This window comes from Eptatretus burgeri, chromosome 3 (assembly GCF_056783735.1).
Source record: "Eptatretus burgeri isolate ZD-2024b chromosome 3, Ebu_testis_v1, whole genome shotgun sequence".
Classification (NCBI taxonomy): domain Eukaryota; kingdom Metazoa; phylum Chordata; class Myxini; order Myxiniformes; family Myxinidae; genus Eptatretus; species Eptatretus burgeri.
In genome coordinates this window covers 8,777,309-8,798,959 of record NC_140963.1, presented here as the reverse complement: position 1 = coordinate 8,798,959, position 21,651 = coordinate 8,777,309, and the positions used below count along the sequence as shown (strand labels likewise).

The 21,651-nt window shown below is 45.0% G+C and overlaps 1 protein-coding gene across 4 annotated transcripts in view; it reads left to right on the top strand.

The window, feature by feature from the left end:
- The window catches only part of LOC147029374 (triple functional domain protein-like), a 497,357-nt gene that overhangs the window by 272,001 nt on the left and 203,705 nt on the right, over positions 1–21,651 (top strand). For all 4 annotated transcript variants that reach the window (XM_085872379.1, XM_085872381.1, XM_085872378.1 and 1 more), the window contains one exon: positions 13,066–13,261. In XM_085872379.1, the coding sequence (XP_085728505.1) occupies positions 13,066–13,261 (196 nt within the window). The remainder of the gene's footprint in view (positions 1–13,065; positions 13,262–21,651) is intronic.

The window sequence follows — 21,651 nt, the reverse complement described above, 5'->3', positions numbered from 1 at the left end:
TTTCTTCGGTATGACGGTGATGTTGACACTTCGATTTCTAGTGCGGTTATAATATAATATAATTAATAGGCTGCCACTCAACGATTTAAATCATAACCGCACTAGAAATCGAAGTGTCAACATCACCGTCATACCGAAGAAAGAAAAAAAAAAAAAACCAGGGAGTCTGGAACACTGACGCTAACCATTACCTCGGCGTGTTTCGACTTATGAGTAACGTACAAGTAACGTGTGTCTGTGTGTCAACAATCGCGTAGCATGCCTGCAACTTATGCCAGCGTATGCGGAACGTGTGTCTTACGTCGAGAAATTTTCAATATGCTGAAAATTTCTCGACGTACTCACGTATACAAAACTTACCCATAACGTATTCGACGTGTGCCAGCTTGGTTCGGCAAATTTTTCATACGTCGGCATACACTGGCTAAAACGTCAACGTGTGGCAGCGGCTTCACACTTCGATGTCTAGTGCGGTTATGATTTGAATCGTCGGCTATACGCTGCAGCGCTATGCATAAGTTAGACTATCGTTTGGCATAGGTTGTGAACGGCGACAACACGCTGAACATTTGTTGGTGTAAGTTATCTATATGTGATTGAAATGTTCTGTGTATGTTACTAATACGTTATGCATACGTCCAACACGTTATTATACGCCCAAAACCTTTTAAAAAACCATCAATAGTTCAGCGTACTCCAGCGTTTTACATACATTTTGAGACCTTGCCATACGCTGGCTAAAACGTCAAGGTGTGACAGCCCCTTTACCATTGCCAAGAAACTACATCGGCAGCACCAATGCCCTGTAAAGAGTGAGGCACATCAAATCAAATGGGATTATACACTGGTAAATTGGGATAAAAACAAAAATTAATGGACTTCATTATTACTAAAGTGTAGTCTATGTACAATTGCAACAAACTTCACTTCACTTCAATCTATACCAATAAGTGTGTGTGCGTGCGTGCGTGCGTGCGCGCGTGTGTCCTCCATAAACTCCGAAACCATGCAACCTATCAGACTGAAACTTTGGGAACTCCAAGGAAGTGCAAGAGTGAAAATTTGTTGTTTGGGTTAATTCTCTCTCTCTCTCTCTCTCTCTCTCTCTCTCTCTCTCTCTCTCTCTCTCTCTTTCGAGTGCAGCCTGTGGCTGCTGGTTGCATCATTGGTCGGGACGTGGCTATGCCGCTGATGCAGTGTCCCCTTACCAGTACACTGATGCTCATTTTGCCGACCTCGGAAGGATGACAGGTTGAGTCAACCTCCTGGTGTATTTTTAATGCAGCGGCCAACGGGGATTGAACTCGGTACCCTAGAATCCCAAGCCGCCACCCTAACCACGAAGCCAACACCAGGCTGTTTTAGGTTCATTAAAAACCCCTTTTGAAGATAATTAGTGGCCATATTTAATTATATCCTTCATCAGGCGATCCTCGGTCACCTCACTCTATCTGGAGTCTTGTGACGTATCCTGGGTAACCTCACTGGGGTCTGAAGTTGCCATGTTTTTTGGCCTGCTGAACCATGCCTTGACTTAGAACAGGCCGCAACGATTTCTTAGCAATAAAGTTTTTTTCTCATTTTCCTCACTCATATTATCGAATGCCTGTTAATAATAGCTATGAATTTCTGGGTGTATTGCAATGCTTATAAACGCCCGGAGACACCAGCGCTCGTGGCTTTGTTTCATTTACGCACATGTGATCACCTGGAGAATCTCCTAAAGTAAGCTGCATTGCAAAAATGTATGCTCCCGAATCGAACTTGCCAGCAGTTCCGACTGCTAAGAAAAGGTGTTCATTTGTCCAATTCGGACATTGCTTGGGTGTTTCCGAGTGCATGAGTTTAACAGATTACCTATGTACAGGTAGTGGACAAGAAAAGAAATGGAAACGCCAACAGAATGTTACTTAGGAGTTTGTTGGGCCTCCACGTGCATCCAGAATGACATAGATATGATGTAGCATGGAGTCAACAAGGATCTGGAACTGTTCTGCCAGAATGTGGCACCATTCTTCCACAAGGAAGTCCTCCAATTCACGTCTGTTTGATGGAAGCAGAAACCACTGTCTTAGGCGCCTCTCCAGACAGCCCCACAAATGCTGTATAGGATTGAGGTCCAGTGGTTAGGAGGGCCTTGTAAGATTTGTAACTTCGTCCTCATGCTCCTCAAACCACCTGGTGAGAACACATGCCCTGTGGACTGGAGCTTTGTCATCCTGAAAGACACACCTTCCAGCAGGGAAGAAATGCTGCATCATGTGATGCAGATGATCGCTCACTATGGTAACACACTGTTCTGCATCGACCCTGCCGACAAATGGAATGAATGGACCCAGACCTTACCAGGAAAACGTGCCCCACACCACGATGTAATTGCCACAACCTTTTACTGTTGGAACTAGGCATTTGGTACTGCCCTGGGCTGTTGCCACACGTGCACACGTCCATTTGCTGAGAACATGTTGAAGGATGACCCATCAGACCATATCACATTCCTCCACTGCTCAGCAGTCCATTGCCGATTCTCCTTGCACCACGCGATCCACAAACAGGCATTACCAGTTGTTATGAGCTGTTTGTGCATATCAACCCGGTAATGGTATCCCCCATGTGAAGTTCCCTTCTGACCGTTTTCGATGGTAAAGAATACTCACGACCCACTTTGAAATGTGCACACAATTTTTCTGCCATTGATCTCCTGTTTCACCTTGCAGTCTGGACTAATGCCCCTGCATCACGCTAGTCCACTTCCATCCACTGTTGCCCTTCAATGATGACATCTTTCATTGTTTTCCCCAGTCTGACATAACCTTCGAGACGGTTCCTCGTGATATGTAAGAAATTTCTGTCTCCAGCCTTTGCCATTGAAGCACCTACCAAACTCACACCAACAATTACACCCTCTTCAAAGTATCTGAGGTCTCCTCTCGCAGCCGTGCTGGCTCTTAATACAGGACTCGAGTCACAGCCCGCTTACATATATGCACGACAAGAGGACTGCTGGGAAGAGACTTGCATATACCACACACCGGCCATGTATTTGTGGTGTCCCTATACTTTGCATATATGTTTTACGGTCCATGAAACCTGGTGTTTCCATTTTTTATTTTATTTTTGGTCCACTATCTGTACATCAATAGATCCACAACCTCAGTTGCCTCCAAACAGTCAGTCAATCCAGCAATGCAACATCACTATTCAAACTTCTCATGCCTGAGGATTTAATGTGTTGTCACATATTCATAACTCTTTTCACACAACCCATTATATGATAAACTTTTAAAATCTACCCAACATGTTTACCACATTTACCACATTTACCACTGCATTAAACTATTATTTCAAGTCCTGAAACTCATTTCGAAGAGATTATCACAGGTACCCGACGTTGCCCGGTGCTGTTCTAATCCTGTTGGCATTTTGAAGAAATCAAATTTTGTTTTTGTTTTTTTCGACTTTTGTGGGGGTCTAAAACACTTCCCTACCCCGACTAAGGAATGGGGTCAGGGATCATTTAATATTACCTTTCACTTTTACTAAAAATATTTTTGCCTGAAACACTCCCTGGCACTCACTGACGATCCTCTGAAAGTTTGATGAAGATCCGTTTGGCCATATCTGAGAAAAATGGTGACAGACAGACATCTCTCTTATTGTAAAGATTATGATGAGGGGGTTTTCCGAAAATTTCTTGATATCATCTCCCCTGTCCTGTACCACCCTGTTAATTGGATATTTAAGAAGCCACTGAAAGTAATAACAAGCAGGTACATTGTAGGGGAGGTTTTGTGGGGTAGAAACAGAAAGGACCAATCACCTCACCTCCTTTTTGGGATGTAAAACACTCATGTTGGAACAGCTGTACACAGAAAGACATGACAGCATCTGTCTGTAGAATAATCCATTGGCACATCTGCAAACATTTCAACATCCCGGTTCCAGAATAATCATGGAAACACAAACCAGATCCGATCCTTGAAAATGAACAAGAAATGCTCACGCATGACAAGATGGCCCCGTCAAGTGTGAACATTGAAAACAAAGCATTGCGTCCGGACATGGTGCTGAAACACAAAAAGGAAAAGTCGGCATTGTTGATCGAGGTTTCAGTTCGCAATGACTGGACGAAATGAAACAGAAATCAGGAAAATGACCAAATACCAGGATCTGAAAAATGAGGGCAAGACGATGTGGAAATTGAAGAAAGCTGAAATTATACCAATGAGAGTTGGAGCTACAGGAATGATGGGGAAAACCCTCAGAGTATTTCAAAAATAATTCCAGGGAATACTACTACAAGCGGCTACAAGTGGATGTTAGATGTTACATGAAGATTCTGAAAAGAGTCCTTGGAACGAGGCTATGAGAACGAAGTTTCACAGTTTGGTTCATGAATCATGATCCTTTAACAAAATATAGGACGTGGAGATTTCGAACTTCCTCCCACCTCCTGAAACCCGCAAATGGAAATAACAACCAACGGGAGGAATAGATAATTATTATTTTATTTTTATTATTTTGTACAGCAAGGTGCAAAATTTTGTACATTATCTAGCGAACACAGAATGTACAACAAGGGGAGCAGGAGATGAGGGGTAGGAGAAGGAAGGACAAAACAGTGGGGAACAGAGACATGAGGAGATCTGTGGAAGGGAGAAGGATGGGGTGGGAAACACAGGGTATACAAGATGGACATTACAGAGACTTTCAGGAAGGAAAGCAGGGAATTTGAAGGAGGTGGGCTTGGGGTGGATTAATGGGTAGAAAAGATCGAGGATTTGGATGGGGGAAGATAAGAGGTGGTGGTGAACAGCTGTTTTGAAGGCCTGGAGGGAAGAATGGGATTGAACAGAGGGAGGGAGTTTATTCCAAAGCTGGGAAAAAAGAGGAATGAAAGAGTGAAGGTGAGTAGTGATTCTTGATTTTGGTAGTTTTACCAGATGGGGGTGTTGGCGGACCTTGAGCACCCTGCGGAAATATGGGGGGACAGATTGCAGACACAGCGGGGGGATGAGGCCGGAGAGGAGACGGTAGAAGACAGAAAGAAGGAGACGGTATGTTTTACAGACTTGCCTGCGGTGAGAGAGTGAGAGACACAAAGACTCAGCCTCATTGCGGGAGATACCAATGATAAATGGTATCTCACGCGATGAGGAAAGATGAAAGAGACCTTCAGCAAACGATCACTATTCAAGAGTTTAATTATCTTGAGTTTGATATTTAGTGGGAAAGCTGATTCAATCATTGTGAATTTACTCATGGGGAGAATGGGTCCACATTAAGCCTTGCATTTTGGACTCCCACTGTGTTTTCTCTCCTCTAAACTTCCTTTTCACTTCACCTGAAACACCTCCTCCACCCCCTCTGCCTCCTCAACCCCCTCCGCCTCATCCACCCCCTCCGCCTCCTCCACCTCCTCCACCCTCCGCCTCCTCCACCCCCTCCACCCCTCACCCTCCTCCACCCCTCACCCTCCTCCACCCACATCCCTCCCTCCCAATGCACTTCCCTATCATTATTTTCTTCCCTTTTCTTACTTTCACAATTATTTTACTCATCTCTCCTCAACATTTACATCTGAGAACACCTACTTACCAGACTTTCTTTGTTTAAAAAAAAATACAAATACCAATTAAGATGATTTAAGTCGAGAAATGCATCAATTCTTAACAAGAATCTACGATGTAATATATTAGTGGGCTCGGTCTCCCGAACACACGACACAAGTTCGCCAATGATCTCCCAAGATTCTGAGCAGAGGATAATCCACGGTGCGATTATGTTTTACAGATTTAACCGAGCGGCGTCTTCAGCCCAAGTATACACTTTCATGGTGGAGATTTGGTTACGCAAGAAGACAAGATCGGAGCTCAAAATGCACCACAAATGGTTTTGAAAGAAACTGGTTTAACAAATAATGGGGATGGAGCACAGGAGGTGAATGGCAATTAAATATGCAGGAACAAATTGAATGGCACACTTAAAGGTACGATAACAATTTGGAGCTGTCATTTGCACTGACTTCGCACGAGCAGAATGATCCAGGGACACAAGATGCACAAGATAACAAACTAAAGTGTAGAGTGTGTGGGGGTCTGTCCTGTGATGGGTCCTGAGACGTACAAGCACAGGCACAGCTTCGGACCCTTCTCCCGGTCTGGTGTCACCCTTCGGTTTCCGAGGTTCTGGCGAGGCTCTCCACAGCTGGCTGTGTGGCTCGCTTTCTGGGGATTCTAGGCTGTCTCTCTGGCCGGGTGTGCGCGCGCCACTGCCTCGATGGATGGGCGTCCCGTGCTGGGTGCTCTTGGCTATTCCGGGCTTACTGTATGTAGTAGGCCGGCCATCAGGCCTAAAGGTGCTTTTAAAAAGTGCCGTGGGCATTTTTTGTTTGAGGCTAAAATGCATGACACGTACAGAATACGGATAAGACAACTTGTCATAAAAAGTATAAACATCCTAGTCAAGTGCAAAAGTTCTCACTGCTGGATTCTGATTTACTGTCCCGAGTATTTGAATATTTAGTCCACTTGACCAGACGGGTTACAGCAGTCTTCAGCATTACAGCTACATGCTGGAGTACAAACTTGTCTTGATTTATAGCACTTGCAGTTGGCCCATCGGCACTTACTTTGACATCCACAAGAGATTATCTCAATACAGGCTATAGGTACTGGAGGAAGTCGTGTCCACATGATGACCAACCTGTTTGCATCTGTTGTCCACCCTCCACATCCTGATGGGTCGCCCAATGTTGTAACTGGCAGGTCTGCCTGCAGCCAAATTTTAGCCTGGTAGTTGGATCGCTCCTGATGTAGTTGAAGCGAATCTTCTGTTGGAGGTAGCATTTCAAGATATTTTTTTTTACCTTTGATAAATATATCATGCCTCCCTTTGTCCACACCCCCAAAAGGGTCTGCCACGTTGTACAAGCGGCAAACAAACTCCTCGATCTGTTCAAATCCCCGATCTCGTCCAAGTCCTTCAAGCAGATGTGGATGCTCCAATGTATACTTTCCATGCTGCTTTTTTTTTTTTACCAACGCCCGTGAAAGAGTAACATGTGTCGCATCCAGTGAGATCGTGAAACCCAATCACATTTTCAATGATTGGTTGGGGTAATTCTTTTGCAATTTGATGGACAGGATAACATTTCTCATCTTTTGCTGATCCGCCGATCATCCACACTTCTACATCCCTGGTGGCAAAGAAGTGGATCAACATCAGGAGCACATCTGTGTCCCTACAAACCACCTGGATTCTCCCAAAGTTGGCGTTGGCGGCTTTAAGGCTATGCAAGATAAGACGCGTGTCCGCTTCTTCGTGATTTGATGACAACTGGGGTATATCTCTATTTCCACTCGACCGTACCATCAACTCGTCAGTGAAACCACCAGCGGTAATCAGTTCCTGTCCCATGGGGAGATGTTGACTTTTGTCCACCATGTCTTCACTGAGGAATCTGGCGAGATCAGCTTTATTTTCACCAAGGCCAATAAACTGCACTCAAACTTGTGGAAGGGGAACATCACTGCGATTGATTATTTTCCGGATGGGTTTTTCTTGCCTTTAGCTTGTTTGTTGCATGTTGAGCCCTTGATGGATCCTGAACGATGTCGATCGAACACAACGTCTATCCTGTGTACAGAGGAACTGAAGTAGCGTACCACTGAAAGGTAAAACACATTCCTGTAATCAGCAAACGTTCGACAGTCTTTGGGTTTCCCGAGTGACTGGATCAATGCCTGTCCATCTATGATGACGCATCCGTGTCCACTGAATGTTGGCAGGACAGCTGGCGTTTCAACACCGATATTCTTTGATACGATTCCAAGCAAATCAGATTTAGCTGTTGAATTCATCATTGCATCCGTTTTGCCAAGAGACAGAGGAATACAAGACAATTCGTGTTTGAGAACCGTCTCCAGCTGAATATTTCTTCCGGCCCGTGAAGCATTAAACAGTTGTTGGATAAGTTTCCGATCCGCTTTCACTGTTTTTGTCTCATTATGTGCTGCTGTTACCTTCGTCGTGTAGAGCATTCCAAAATTTTTCGAATTGTTCTTCCTCAGGGTATCGAAGAATTTGATGCTTTTGTCTACAAGCCATTTCTGAACATTGTCCTTCACCAACAGCTTACCTCTTGCCTCTGTGCTCAAAAGATCATCTTCGATTTCGACAGTAGCAATATCATTGGTTAGCAATGACACCAATCGAGTATTTTCATGGAGATAGTCTCGGTCCTCGCTGTCATCAGCATGTTGGTCGACTTGTATCGGGAACGAAGGTCTGATTTGGAAAACGTTGAATCTGTCAAATTCATAACGCAGCCGCTCTACTGCCTCTTCGTCGCTTTTCTGTCGAGATGGCAGTGCATCGTTGCGAGTAGAGATCGCCTCGTCATTATCTCTCAGTCCCATCATCACTTTTGTTGCATGTGATATGTGAGATCGCTCTGCCCACGTGGTACAAAATCTGTCTCTCGCAGTATCATTCCAGGTTATTCCTGTGATGCCATTGGATAGCTTACACATCCGGTTAACCCATTCTATCGCTTGGTCAACGGGTACTTGGCTGAAGCGATGGTTGCTGCTTCTTACAACAAAGTTTCCCATTGCAAGCTCATTGTACACCACTGGTGCTGTGGTCGGAAGAGCGGTCATATCTGCCAAATACACCGGTCCCCATCTGGCATAGTTTGTGTGATCATACACTGTCATCCATGGCAACATTTCCACGAAAGTGTCAAGATGAAGCTGCCAGTTTCCTTCTCTATTGTCTCTGATGAAATCAAGAAAATTTCCACCATATCCATATAAGATGACCAGAGCAAGAAATTTGGGTAGTTCTGAAAATTGCATTTGAATTCTGCAAACAGTTTGTTCATGTTTTCTCGCTGCATCGCATTGGTGGGCTGGAGCACAAACTCATGAAGGCAACGTGGACTATCACTGCCGTCATCAGTAAAGGCCTCCACCAGATTGTGTAATTCTGTGTCGAGGTTGAGCTGCCGGTTTGTAGATTGTTGCCAATCCAAGAACATCTGCCAACGAATTCTGAATAAGGCTTCGTACGCCAAGACGTGTCCTCGAATTGCTCGATAGTAAGCTTTACCGTCCAACATTTGTTCAGTACTGTTTCACGTGAATAAGCCAGCTTCTACCCAGATATCATCCAGTCCTGCACTGTCAATATGTTGCCCTATCGTCTTTAAGAAGTTGAATAAGATATGTAGATCTCCCAGCAAAAATGTTACATTTGTGAAGTTTTCTGGGCATGCCCAAGTTAGCTCCTTGGCCCGACTGAAGAGAGGCTGGTCAACAACAATCACTGTATCCCTTTGGCCTAGATATGTGGAGATAGCCTTGAATTTGTTCACGACAGTTGTCATCGTGTCGTTTTCATCAGCTGGGGCCTGAAGGATGGGCATCATGCCGAATGTTGTGAGGGCTGGGTCATCTGTACATATGGCTTCGTTGAAGGCCTGCCACGCAGGAATGGACCAATTTGAGTCCACAGAGCTCATAACCAGGTTTGATTCTTTAAACCAGCATTGGTTCTCTCCATACTTTCATCGAACCAACTCTCTTGGCGTATCTGTGTTTCACTGTCAAAGCATGGGGAAGGCCGATTTCGGGATGTAGTAGCTTTGTCAAGTTAATGGAGTTTGGATACCATCTCTTGTTTAAGCACCTTTTCCCGACCAATCTCCAGATTAGAGACATCGACATCGCTCGCACAAGGACACCGTTGCCATAGCATCATTTGAGTTGAATGAAAAGTATTTTTTTCATCCAACGTGGCCTCCAGTACATCGATATTGTCACATGATCCAATAACCAATTTCCCTGCTACATATGGTGTTATCCCAGTCGGGATGTAAATATTTCCATTCTCCTCAAACTGTCTCAGAATGTTGTTGGCGATCGATGTGTCGATTCGTCTAATGGTGTCCATTCCAATCGTGTTACCGGCAGAGTTAAAAAGATCAACCAATGCCTCTGACCTAGTCGCTTGGTGTAAGGTTAAACCCAAACCCACATGTTTGGGTGTTAACTTCTGTTTTTTTGGATACAGAATATGCAATGTCCTGAGCCAGGTTACACACTTTCAATTTCGTAGACTTATCTTGGTTTGTGTCATCCTCCAGTACTGATGTTCCACCCAACAAAACTCTCAAAAACAGATCGAGATTTTCTGGAATTATCATCTCGACATGTTCCTCATCAATCCCTCTCCAAACAGACATGTTGCCAGGAGTGCTCTCCACGTCGGATCTTAATTTCAAAGCAGTATGGACAAGTTCCTGCAAAGTGTCCGCTACTTCGTGGGGAGCTAAATCTGGAGATAGCGCGTCTTCATCCGACTCTGAGGACGCAATAGATTTTGTAAGGGACTTTGCAATGACAAAATCAGACTGGTCACTGGGGGTACATTAGAAGGGGTGACTGAACATTTAGTGGCCGCGCGAAACTACCTCAAGAACCAATGCGCTGGCATACTTCATTGTAAAACGTTTGTCGCCTTGAGGTATATCGTGATGGCGGCGTAATACTTGCGGCTTCACACAGTCGCTGGTATTTGTTCCAAACATGGCTATAAACATGACCCAGTGATCGCCCGTTTTTCAAGTCCACACAGATTTTAATCCAAAACCGTGTCTCTCTCTCTCTCTCTCTCTCTCTCTCTCTCTCTCTCTCTCTCTCTCTCTCTCTCTCTCTCTCTCTCTCTCTCTCTCTCTCTCTCTCTCTCTCTCTCTCTCTCTCTCTCTCTCTCTCTCTCTCTCTCTCTCTCTCTCTCTCTCTCTCTCTCTCTCTCTCTCTCTCTCTCTCTATCTCTCTATCTCTCTATCTCTCTATCTCTCTATCTCTCTATCTCTCTATCTCTCTATCTCTCTATCTCTCTATCTCTCTATCTCTCTATCTCTCTATCTCTCTATCTCTCTATCTCTCTATCTCTCTATCTCTCTATCTCTCTATCTCTCTATCTCTCTATCTCTCTATCTCTCTATCTCTCTATCTCTCTCTATCTATCCTTCTGTGCTTTAAGCATTTTTCTTTCAAAACACACCAAACATTTCAAGTGATACTTCCCTTCATCTGCCACCAAATCTACCACGTTAGCTAATCTGACTCGCATTGTTCGGTCATGTTTTGTCATTGTCAGGATTTTGTCAGAAAGAGCCATCGTCGCCACATTGTGCATTTTCCGACGGTCGTCATCTTGACGAAACATGCACCTCTCCGAATCCATCTGAACGGACTTCCGACTGGTACGCGACGACGTCTCCCCCGAAGTTTCGCCTGCTTCCGATTGGGAGGAGACCTGTTTCTTTCTCAGTCACTAAAGGTGATCCTTGGAAGTGAAACTACCATAACAAGATTTGTGCCAATGGATACTATTTGACTCCCATTCTGTCTCAGCAATACAACTCAGATGGTCTCGAAGAAGGGTTGAGTCTGTGTCTTCCAACTTTCTACGTATCTCAACAACTTCTGAAATTCTGTTTTTTTTTTTTTCCTGCAGACAACCCGACTCTCACAGGTTCTGCATTGTTGTCTTGACATAACAAACAGAGTGCGAGATCCAATACATCTGTTTGTCGTTTGCGCTTCAAAACTTTCACGGGCGTAACTCCAGGACTCGCCATTCTCGAGCTGATGGGGTATCTTATATTCAGAGCAGGGGCTGTAAAAATGATCAAAGAAGAGAATTATGGACAAATTTTATTCAATACATACCTGTTATAAAATTGTATTAGAAAAAAGTCCGTCGACATTGACAATTCTTTTCACGTGTTCCCGAAAATAAAGAGATTGAAGCTGAAAAAGAAAATGGAGAAAAAAACAGCTTTTTGATTGAACATTTCTATGTTTAATCACGCAGTATTGCACAAAAACGCATCAATTATGTTCAATCTCATACGAGTACAGACAAATTCCGGATTGTTCATGAAAGGCTGGGAGTTGTAGATTAAAACTACAAAAAACTGAAAAAACCCATTTTTGACCATATGTGGTCAAAACTGACCACAATGTCCGATAATATGCAACATTGAGCTTGGCATCCACCTCTATATCATTAAGCAATACATTGTGAAGATGTTTTGCGTGGCTGCATGCTTCGAACACGAAATTCCATCACAAGTGATTTTTATGGCTACTGGCCGGCCTACTACTGTGGCTGTCGATCTGCTGTCCAGGGCTGCATGCGGTGTCTGGGGCTGACTGAATCTAGGCTCCTGCTGCCTTGGGGATGCTAGGCTGTGTGTCCTGCTGAAGTGCTTGACGTTGCCTTTCTGTTGGGAAATTTTTTTTTTAAATTATTTAAATTATTATATTCTCCATATGACAATGCAGTCTGTCTGAACAAGTCCATCAACGTTTGTGCTCCTTTTGTGTTTTGAAGAAATCACACTTTGTAGCTTGTTTATTTAATTCAAATTTAACTCAAACGTTTTGTTTAGTCTTGTATGTCAAGGTCGGGTCATGTTATCCATCCATCGGGACCATACTCTGTACAAAGCGTCGGTGCTGCCGAAGCGGTCTCCTGGGCTATTGGGCGCAATCCTGGACGGGTCACCACTCCGATGCAGGATACTCAAATGGCTCGATCATCCCAGCAATCTGGTACTCATTTTGCCGACCACAGAAGGATGACAAGCCGAGTCAACCCCAACTCGTATTGATTCAATGGCCGTGCAGGATTTGAGCTCGGGACCCGAGGATCCCAAGCTCACCACCCTAACCATTATGCCTTGAGCTTCGATGTAATGTAAACAAAGAAAAGGTGTTTTTGTGGCTAGTGTGTCAGTGCAGAAATAATGATTTAGATGAGCTTACCTTTGTTTATCTGTAAAGATCATGTTGTATTAAAAGATGGCTCGATGATGATCTTATAACAATGCAGATTCCAATCATGTTTTCATGGTTATTTGTTTGAATGCAGAGCTCTTTATTCGTTGCAGGCTTCAATGGGCCTGCCATGACCCTTGAAGGGCCGAGCAGCTGGCGATTTTGTGGGTGGCTGGGCTAAATGTCGCCGCTTCCCCCATGCTGCCCCCAGGTGCTGTCTGACTTGGAGGCGTGGAACGATGAGTTGGTCCGGCAGCTGAGCGAATTCGACTCGGACGACTTGACGCTTGCCGAGCAGAGATTACAGCGGCATGCAGACAAGTCTCTCACCATGAACAACCTCGTTTTTGATGTGATTCGTCAAGGCCAAGAGCTTTTTCAGTTTGTCAGTGATGTACAGGCCACAGGTAAGCCCACTGCGTGAGGATGATTGTCTCCACTGGCTGTCGCATTCACCGTCACTGTATGTCCGGCGTAAATGACTTAGCAGTTGGATGGCTGGACTGTAATGTTTGTCACGATGAACATGATGATGGAGAAATGCCAGCTGCCAACATATGGCTGTACCTTGTTTGCATTTACCCTTGGTGAAAGGTTAAATAGCTGGACGTTTCAGCAAAAGCAATGAAGGATCCATGCGATCGTCATCTTCCAGCAATCCATTCCATGAATAATGCAAACCTGTCTGCAAGGAGGAGAACATCTGCATTTTTGGAGACTTTTGGTTCAATGTACCGAGTGGTCACAGGGCAGCTGAAAATGAAAGCGTCCTGTAATACGCTGGAGCGTTTGGGCTGATTTACATGAATTATTTTTGTTAAATAGTTTTTTTTTTCCCGTCTTTAGAATAGTGGTGGGAACGTCACCAGGCCATTAATACTGTTTCTATTCTTTGGCGAAATAAAATAGCACAATGAATGTCCTCCATAAAGGACAAATTTCCACAACTTTTTTGGCCTTTCCAAGACCACTTAATATCCCTTAGTTTACGGATTCCAATGCATGCAAGGTGAGGAATCAGTGGCTTTGCCGTGCCGAGGATGGATGTGAAACTGGTCGCCCCGTCTGCCGGAATGAGTTGGAGGATGTTAAAGATCTCACGGTGTCCTTCACAAAGAGTGAGCGAGTTATCGCCGATACCCTGAACAAATTACAAATTCATAACCTACAGGGGCACGGCATATTTGGCACTGCCGCACTCCTTCGACAAACGATGCTAACCAGCAGCATTGTGCTGCACACGAATGACGGCGATGACGACATGTATTCCGATGATAGTAGTTGCGGAGTTGCCTTTGTTAGTTTCATGAACTCCGTTTTTCTCTCATGAGCATTTTGAATCTAAGTATAATTTTAGTGTTTGTACTCCATGATGCTGTGCCTACTCTCTGCTCGGTTGAGATTAACCCTTTGAATCATGAGCTCCTTGGACTTTCGACTCCCCAACCCTGAGCTCCCTGGAGAAAAATCCTGCCTCTCTGGTATATGGAAGTTCAAAGAGCGGCTGGTAAACTGACCACTCTGGTATATGGAGGTTTGAATAGCAGCCGGTAAACCAGCCGCTCGGGTATATGGACGTTTGAATAGCAGCCGGTAAACCAGCCGCTCGTGTATATAGAGGTTTGACTAGCAGCCGGTAAACCAGCCGCTCGGGTATATGGAGGTTTGACTATCAGCCGGTAAACCGGCCGCTCGGGTATATGGAGGTTTGAATAGCAGCCGGTAAACCGGCCACTCTGGTAAATGGAGGTTTGACTGGAATCTGGTAAACTGGCCACTCTGGTATATGGAGGTTTGACTAGCAGCCGGTAAACCAGCCACTCTTTCATATGGAGGTTTGACTAGCAGCCGGTAAACTGGCCACTCTGGTAAATGGAGGTTTGACTAGCAGCCGGTAAACCGGCCACTCTGGTATATGGAGGTTTGACTCACAGCCGGTAAACCGGCCACTCGGGTATATGGAGGTTTGACTCGCAGCCGGTAAACCGGCCACTCGGGTATATGGAGATTTGACTAGAAGCCGGTAAACCAGCCACTCTTTCATATGGAGGTTTGACTAGCAGCCGGTAAACCGGCCACTCTGGTATATGGAGGTTTGACTCGCCGCCGGTAAACCGGCCACTCGGGTATATGGAGGTTTGACTTGCAGCCGGTAAACCGGCCACTCGGGTATATGGAGATTTGACTAGCAGCCGGTAAACCGGCCACTCTGGTATATGGAGGTTTGACTAGAAGCCGGTAAACCAGCCACTCTTTCATATGGAGGTTTGACTAGCAGCCGGTAAACCGGCCACTCGGGTATATGGAGGTTTGACTAGAAGCCGGTAAACCAGCCACTCTTTCATATGGAGGTTTGACTAGCAGCCGGTAAACTGGCCACTCTGGTAAATGGAGGTTTGACGAGCGGCCGGTAAATCAGCCACTCGAGTATATTGAGGTTTGACTCGCAGCCGGTAAACCGGCTACTCGGATAAATGGAGGTTTGACTAGCAGCCAGTAAACCTGCCGTTTGGATATATGGAGGTTTGACTAGCAGCCGGTAAACTGGCCACTCGGGTATATGGAGGTTTGACCAGCAGCTGGTAAATCAGCCACTCGAGTATATTGAGGTTTGACTCGCAGCCGGTAAACCGGCTACTCGGATAAATGGAGGTTTGACTAGCAGCCAGTAAACCTGCCGTTTGGATATATGGAGGTTTGACTAGCAGCCGGTAAACCGGCCACACGGGTATATGGAGGTTTGACTAGAAGCCGGTAAACCAGCCACTCTTTCATATGGAGGTTTGACTAGCAGCCGGTAAGCTGGCCACTCTGGTAAATTTTAAGTTTGACTAGCAGCCGGTAAACCGGCCACTCTGGTAAATGGAGATTTGACTAGCAGCCAGTAAACCAGCCACTCTTTTATATGGAGGTTTGACTCGCAGCCGGTAAACCGGCTACTCTGGGAAATGGAGGTTTGACGAGCGGCCGGTAAACCGGCCACTCTGGTATATGGAGGTTTGACTCGCAGCCGGTAAACCGGCCACTCGGGTATATGGAGGTTTGACTTGCAGCCGGTAAACCGGCCACTCGGGTATATGGAGGTTTGACTTGCAGCCGGTAAACCGGCCACTCTGGTATATGGAGGTTTGACTCGCAGCCGGTAAACCGGCCACTATGGTTCAAAGGGTTAAGCTCACATTTTGGTGATGTTAATGTCATACTGTGCAAGGTGCATCTTCGTCGGAACAGCACTCTAGTTCTTTAACTTTTCAACTGTATATTCAAATAAGGTCAGTTTAAATTAGATTAGTGTTTGCGCAAATAAAATGGGTGTCATTACCTCCACTACAGAAGGTGAACTGAGGTTATGTTTTCATCCCTGTCTGTCTGTTTGTCATCAGGATATCTCAAAAAGTTATTGATGGATTTGGATGAAACTTAGTGGACAGGATGGGTGTGTGACCCCGATGAGTTGATTCGATTATGGTGAAGATCTGGATCCGAGAATTTCTTAAATTTACTCAGTGATTCTTCACCATTGAGAAATAGGACCAAAAACAATATACAGTACCGCACGATATCTCAAAAAGTTGTGGACGGGTTTTGTCAAAACTTATTTGGATGAGTTGGGTAGGTGACAAGAACAAGCCGATTGGATTTTGGTGAAGGTCCAAATCTGGCCTATTAGTTGGATGGAAAACATAAACTGTTCAGCCTGGCAGAGGTTGTTGTTCCAGTTCAGGCTCCCCTGATGACACAGGGGGGAGGCTTATTGCTGTTGTCGTGTTTGTTTCTACAACTAGCAGCCTCAATTTTTTTTATGGTACCACAGAGTTTCTTCGGTCCGGAGGAGTACTAAACCACTATTTGGAATTTTTTTAAATTTTTTTTATTCCTGAACTCCCAACACTAAATTTCCGAACTGCATCGATTTTCGCGGTGTACCTCGGATCCGTCTGGGACTTTCGGAATGAAATTTTGCATCAACGGTGGGAATAAAAGGTATCGGGGATTGTCATCATGTGTGTTTTTTAACCTTGACCGAATTTTTCTGGTCATGACCCAATTAAAATTTTTTTGACATTTTTCACCAAAACTCCACGAAGCTTTGTCCGATCAGAACGAAGTCACCCTCTCCAGATAGCCGAGAGCAAGATGCATTTACGCTTGATTTACATCGCACATCTCTGGGTTAAAAGTCAAAGTCAAATGGCGGTCAGGAAATGAACGGGTTTTATTTATTTATTCATTCATTCATTTGTCATCACTCAATTTTGTCAATGCGGAGTCTCGAATACCGCTTGGCTTTCCAAGATGCTCTTGCATCATAATAGTGTGCCTGCACTGAAGGTGTTCACCTGATATTTGTTTCGTTTCCTTCACCCACATTTTATGGAATGTGACTCGATTAACAAAAGACACCTTTTTGATCATAACTTGAAAAGTTTTCCTCCAATTTTCTTGAAATTTAGTTTTATGTATCGATTGCAGATAGGGACACATTTTCTTAATTTACACTCCATCCCTAAATGCTGAAGGTCATTTTGTAGTCCGAAAGAAATATGGCCATCATCGGATCATGGTCCCAGGGTAAGTTGCTGTCGATCGCCAAGGGTAAGCCTCCTCCGACCTGGGGAGACCTACCCTTGGCTTTCGCTTTGTGATCACAGATATCTCGTTTTACTTTGCTTTTGCGTCTTTATTCCTGGAAGCAATTTTTGAGCCACATGTAGATCATTTATACTTCGGTGTATTCTCTTGCAATTAATGCTCAACAGGAAGATGCACAAGCAAATGCTTACATTTTTAGCCATCTGACCTGTCACGTACTACATTCTGTTAAGATCACTGTGTTTAGTAGCTTGTCTGTGTTGACAGGTTAACTCAAAGGTGGTCTATCTCCCTTTGAGTCGACTTATCCGGGGTAACTATAAACTGCCATTCTGGTAGCTTGCAGGCAGGGTGTTGCATCACTGAGTATGCTGTCGTTTTTTTTTTCAGGGAGTGTTAAGCCTGTGCCACCAATGCATGAAGATCCCAATGTACGTTTTGAGAAGAGAAGCCCTTGTGTGCCATTGCCCTGCTGTATTCTGTATTCCCAGTCAAATACACAGTGATGCTGAATTGCAGGTTGCATCATTGTGCCGGTGTGCTTCATTAATGATGCAACCAGCACACCGAATTCCGAATTGATTCCTAGTCTAATCTGAATTCACCAGATATCGATTCCTTTGTACAAGCTTTAATCAGACGTGGTTTCTTTTTCGACAAAATATCTGGTTCGGTATAGTCATGGAGGCCAAGTGATAAAGCAGAATTTCATGACGATGATGGTTTTTTTGTTTGGCGGGATGGCTGAGAGGTACGCACACTCGCCTCTTCACCATCTAGCCTGGGTTTGAATCCCGACAGAGCTGTAAGCTGTTATCCCGTTGTTCCACAGGAAGGGCGATCCATCAATGTGCGTGCCGTGCCGTCTGCCGGCATTCGTCGGTGGACACTGGACGTGAAAGATCTCACGGTGTTCTTCGCAAGGAATCCTTTGCGAAGAGTAGGCGAGCTATCAGTGCCACTAAGAACACGTTACAAATTCCTGCCCTGACTTCCAGGGTCAGAGTGGTGACCCATCCACAATTGTAACCCCAGTCACACGAGACCACCTGAGCAGCACCGACGCTCTTTATAGAACACGGTTCATGATCTGATCTGATTAAGTTGATGGACAGAAAATTAAATATCATGAGCTATACACAGTATTTTCTTTAATAAGTTGATTACGTATAAATATTTGATCACATTTTTGGTGCGTTATATCTTGGTCATGACATGACAGACAGATATGAAAACTTGAGATCGGTAACCGATGAATCCTCCGAGAGAAAACGGTTTGTTTACACTTGTCGGGTTTTTGGTTTTTTTCCCCCAACGATGCTTCCATTACTAAGATTGTTCTGTACTCCATGGTCATTGTGGGCAAGAGGGGGTGCGTCTTCAATGCAAATGTCCACGAGCTGTGACGGAAGACACCAGGGCTATGAGACACTATTTTGGACATCAGGTTGTCTTTTGTCAAAGGGACAAGCGATATCCAGGGCTGATGGCAGAGAAGCTGTGTCAATGAAAGGAGTGGTTGTGGGTGGAGGTGGATTTGGGGGACGTAAAGGAGGGGGGGTGCTGTGCTGCAAAGGCGCACTGGGGTGGGTTGTTGGGGCTCGGGGCGGAGATGCACACAGGGTTATGCATCCGATCGGCCGTTGTTTGAGAGCCACGAGGGGACTAGTGCCCAGGAGATAGCCGGCTGCGCTGGTCGGTGGCAGCCGGAGCGGTCTGTGCCATCAAACAATAAGACGGCACCAAGCTGCCAGACATCCCGTCGTGCACTCTTACAAGAGACTGCTGATCAGGAGCGATGTGGAGGTCGCATGCTGTGCATCAGCATTATTGGTGAGTCCTGTGTTTCAGTGTACAGTACATTACTGTGGGGGAGGCGACTCGTCTGTCAAAAACCCCTCTAAATTTTTTTTACCTTTCTTTGGCTTGGGACAAAAAGTCAACAGCTTTGTAAGTCGGATAATAATTGTGATGAGCAGTGGGTTATCGTGTTTCCGGTTCATCTTCACAACAAAGAATCGTTCTCTTGACTTCTTCTCTTGAGAAGCTACCAGGTACATGGCCATCGAGTCCTGGGTGGTTTATTTTTTTTCTTCCTCCACGTCTCCGTCTCGTCTCTTCCGCAGTTGACGTTGCATTCCATCGTTACACTGCTGTCGGGTTTATATAAAACGTCTGTTGTGATATAATTATTATACCTACTTTTTATTGTAACACCTGTAAATGACCTTGCTTTTTATTTTGTTTTGTTTATTTATTTTGTTTCATCCGTCGCCACATTCAATGTTCTCGTGAAATTGGTCTGTACGGTAAGCACGCGTGTACCGTCGGCACAGGAATCGTAATGAACGGAAGGAGTTTGGCCCTTTCAAACGGATGTGCCCTTTTCTGGGTAAATACTGATCGATCACGAACGGGTGATGCCCTTGGTGACGGGAAAGTTCCACTTATGCTTTGTTATTCGACAAGTATGGATTAGCCACACAAGGAAAGGCCCTGCCCTTTATCAGCCTTGACCAAGCGGCACTTTGACTCGCTCCATGATCTGTAAGGGATTTGATTGGAGAGCATCTTGGTAACTTTAATGCACTCCCACAACAAACTCAAACCCCAACAGGATGCCAACAAACTCTGGAGCATGGTTTGTGCACAGTGATTCGTCATTCTGCCGACACTTTCGATGAAATGTGAAACAGGTAACCGCTCTACCTTTTCCAACCTTCGTCACCTTTGGGTGTCTGTATGATACCGTGCGAGTGTTCGACAATCTGTTCGTCTTTCCTCGTGCGGAAAGAGCAGTTTGTAACGCCACCACCTCGCAAATATGAAGACATCTCGACACACACATATAAAGTTGCACCGAAGGTCGACAGAGGTTGTATTTCCACGTCTGTCGGCTTGTCTGTTTCAATGTCCCCGTGTCTGTTTGTCTGTCTGTGAGCACGATGTCTCAAAAAGTTATCGACGGATTCAGACGAAACTTGTTGGACAGTTTGGGGGTGTGACGATAACTAATTGATTCAATTTTGGTTCAGGTCGTGATCTAGATCCGGCCTATCAACGGGATACAAAACATAAACTGTTCAGCCTGGCGGAGGTATGTGCTCGACCAGTGCTGTTCTTATTACGTCTGTCATATTCATTGGTAAATATTCACCTTTCGACGTTTAAAGCACCTGGATGTTCGTACAGGACGAATCAGATTTTGTTCATAGAACTACTCATCATTGCAATGCGTTTGAATTGGTTCGGATTTTTTAATTTCTCCTCTTTGAAAAGCTTCGTCGATATCCTATTGAACTGTGTTCAGTTGACCTTTTGTTCCAAGTGTTTGGACATCTCACTTTTACTTTGACTCTCATTTTATTTAATCTGCTTAAATTTGCTTTGCCTGTTTTTTTTTTTTGTCTTATTCTGAATGTACTGTGTACGTATTGCTCCACCGACGAGCGACGCTGTTTTGGGGTGCGTATCACAACGTAGGCCCGTACGTACAGCAGAACTGCAGAACTTTGAATCATACCTTGTTCCAGTCCTTCGTGAATTCTCATTACACAGTCAATGGGATGACGCGTCTTAAGTTGGCCAAGTTCGGGAACAACCCTTGATATGGTGATCCGAAATGCCTTGGTTTCCACAGCGTGAAGCCGAGAAAGGTGGGAGGCAGGAGCACCAGCCCAGAGGGGAGAGCAGTACTCCATCAGGCTTCGGTTGAAAGCTTTGTATGTGGTCAGGATCTCAGGTGGGCCGATGAAGGACTTTGCACGACGAACGATTCCCAGTCGGCATCTGGCTTTGGAGGCCAGGTTGGAAATGTGGTTTTCCCAGGAAAGGTCATGGCAGATAGTGAGACCCAGAAGCTTGAAAGAAAGGACTTCTTCCAGAGGATTGTTGAGAAAGTGGATGGAGGGGGTTTCTAAACGGTCCTGTCGGAGAAACATCGTGAGTGTGAGACTCACATTATTGGGGATTTTACTGTGTGGGCCTCCTGTGGGTCGTTTTGCACTACCCTTGGCTTGGCCTAAAGTCTGCCGAGGTGCTTTTTGGATGCCTTTTCTAGTTGATATGCGTTGCATTTGTGAGCGATTTGCCAAGCGTATCGTTGAAGCTCACGTCATGAATTTGGTACATTTGCAATACGAACTCTTTTTCGACAATCGATGAGTGCTTGTTGTACGATATCTCTCTTTTTCAAGATTATAAC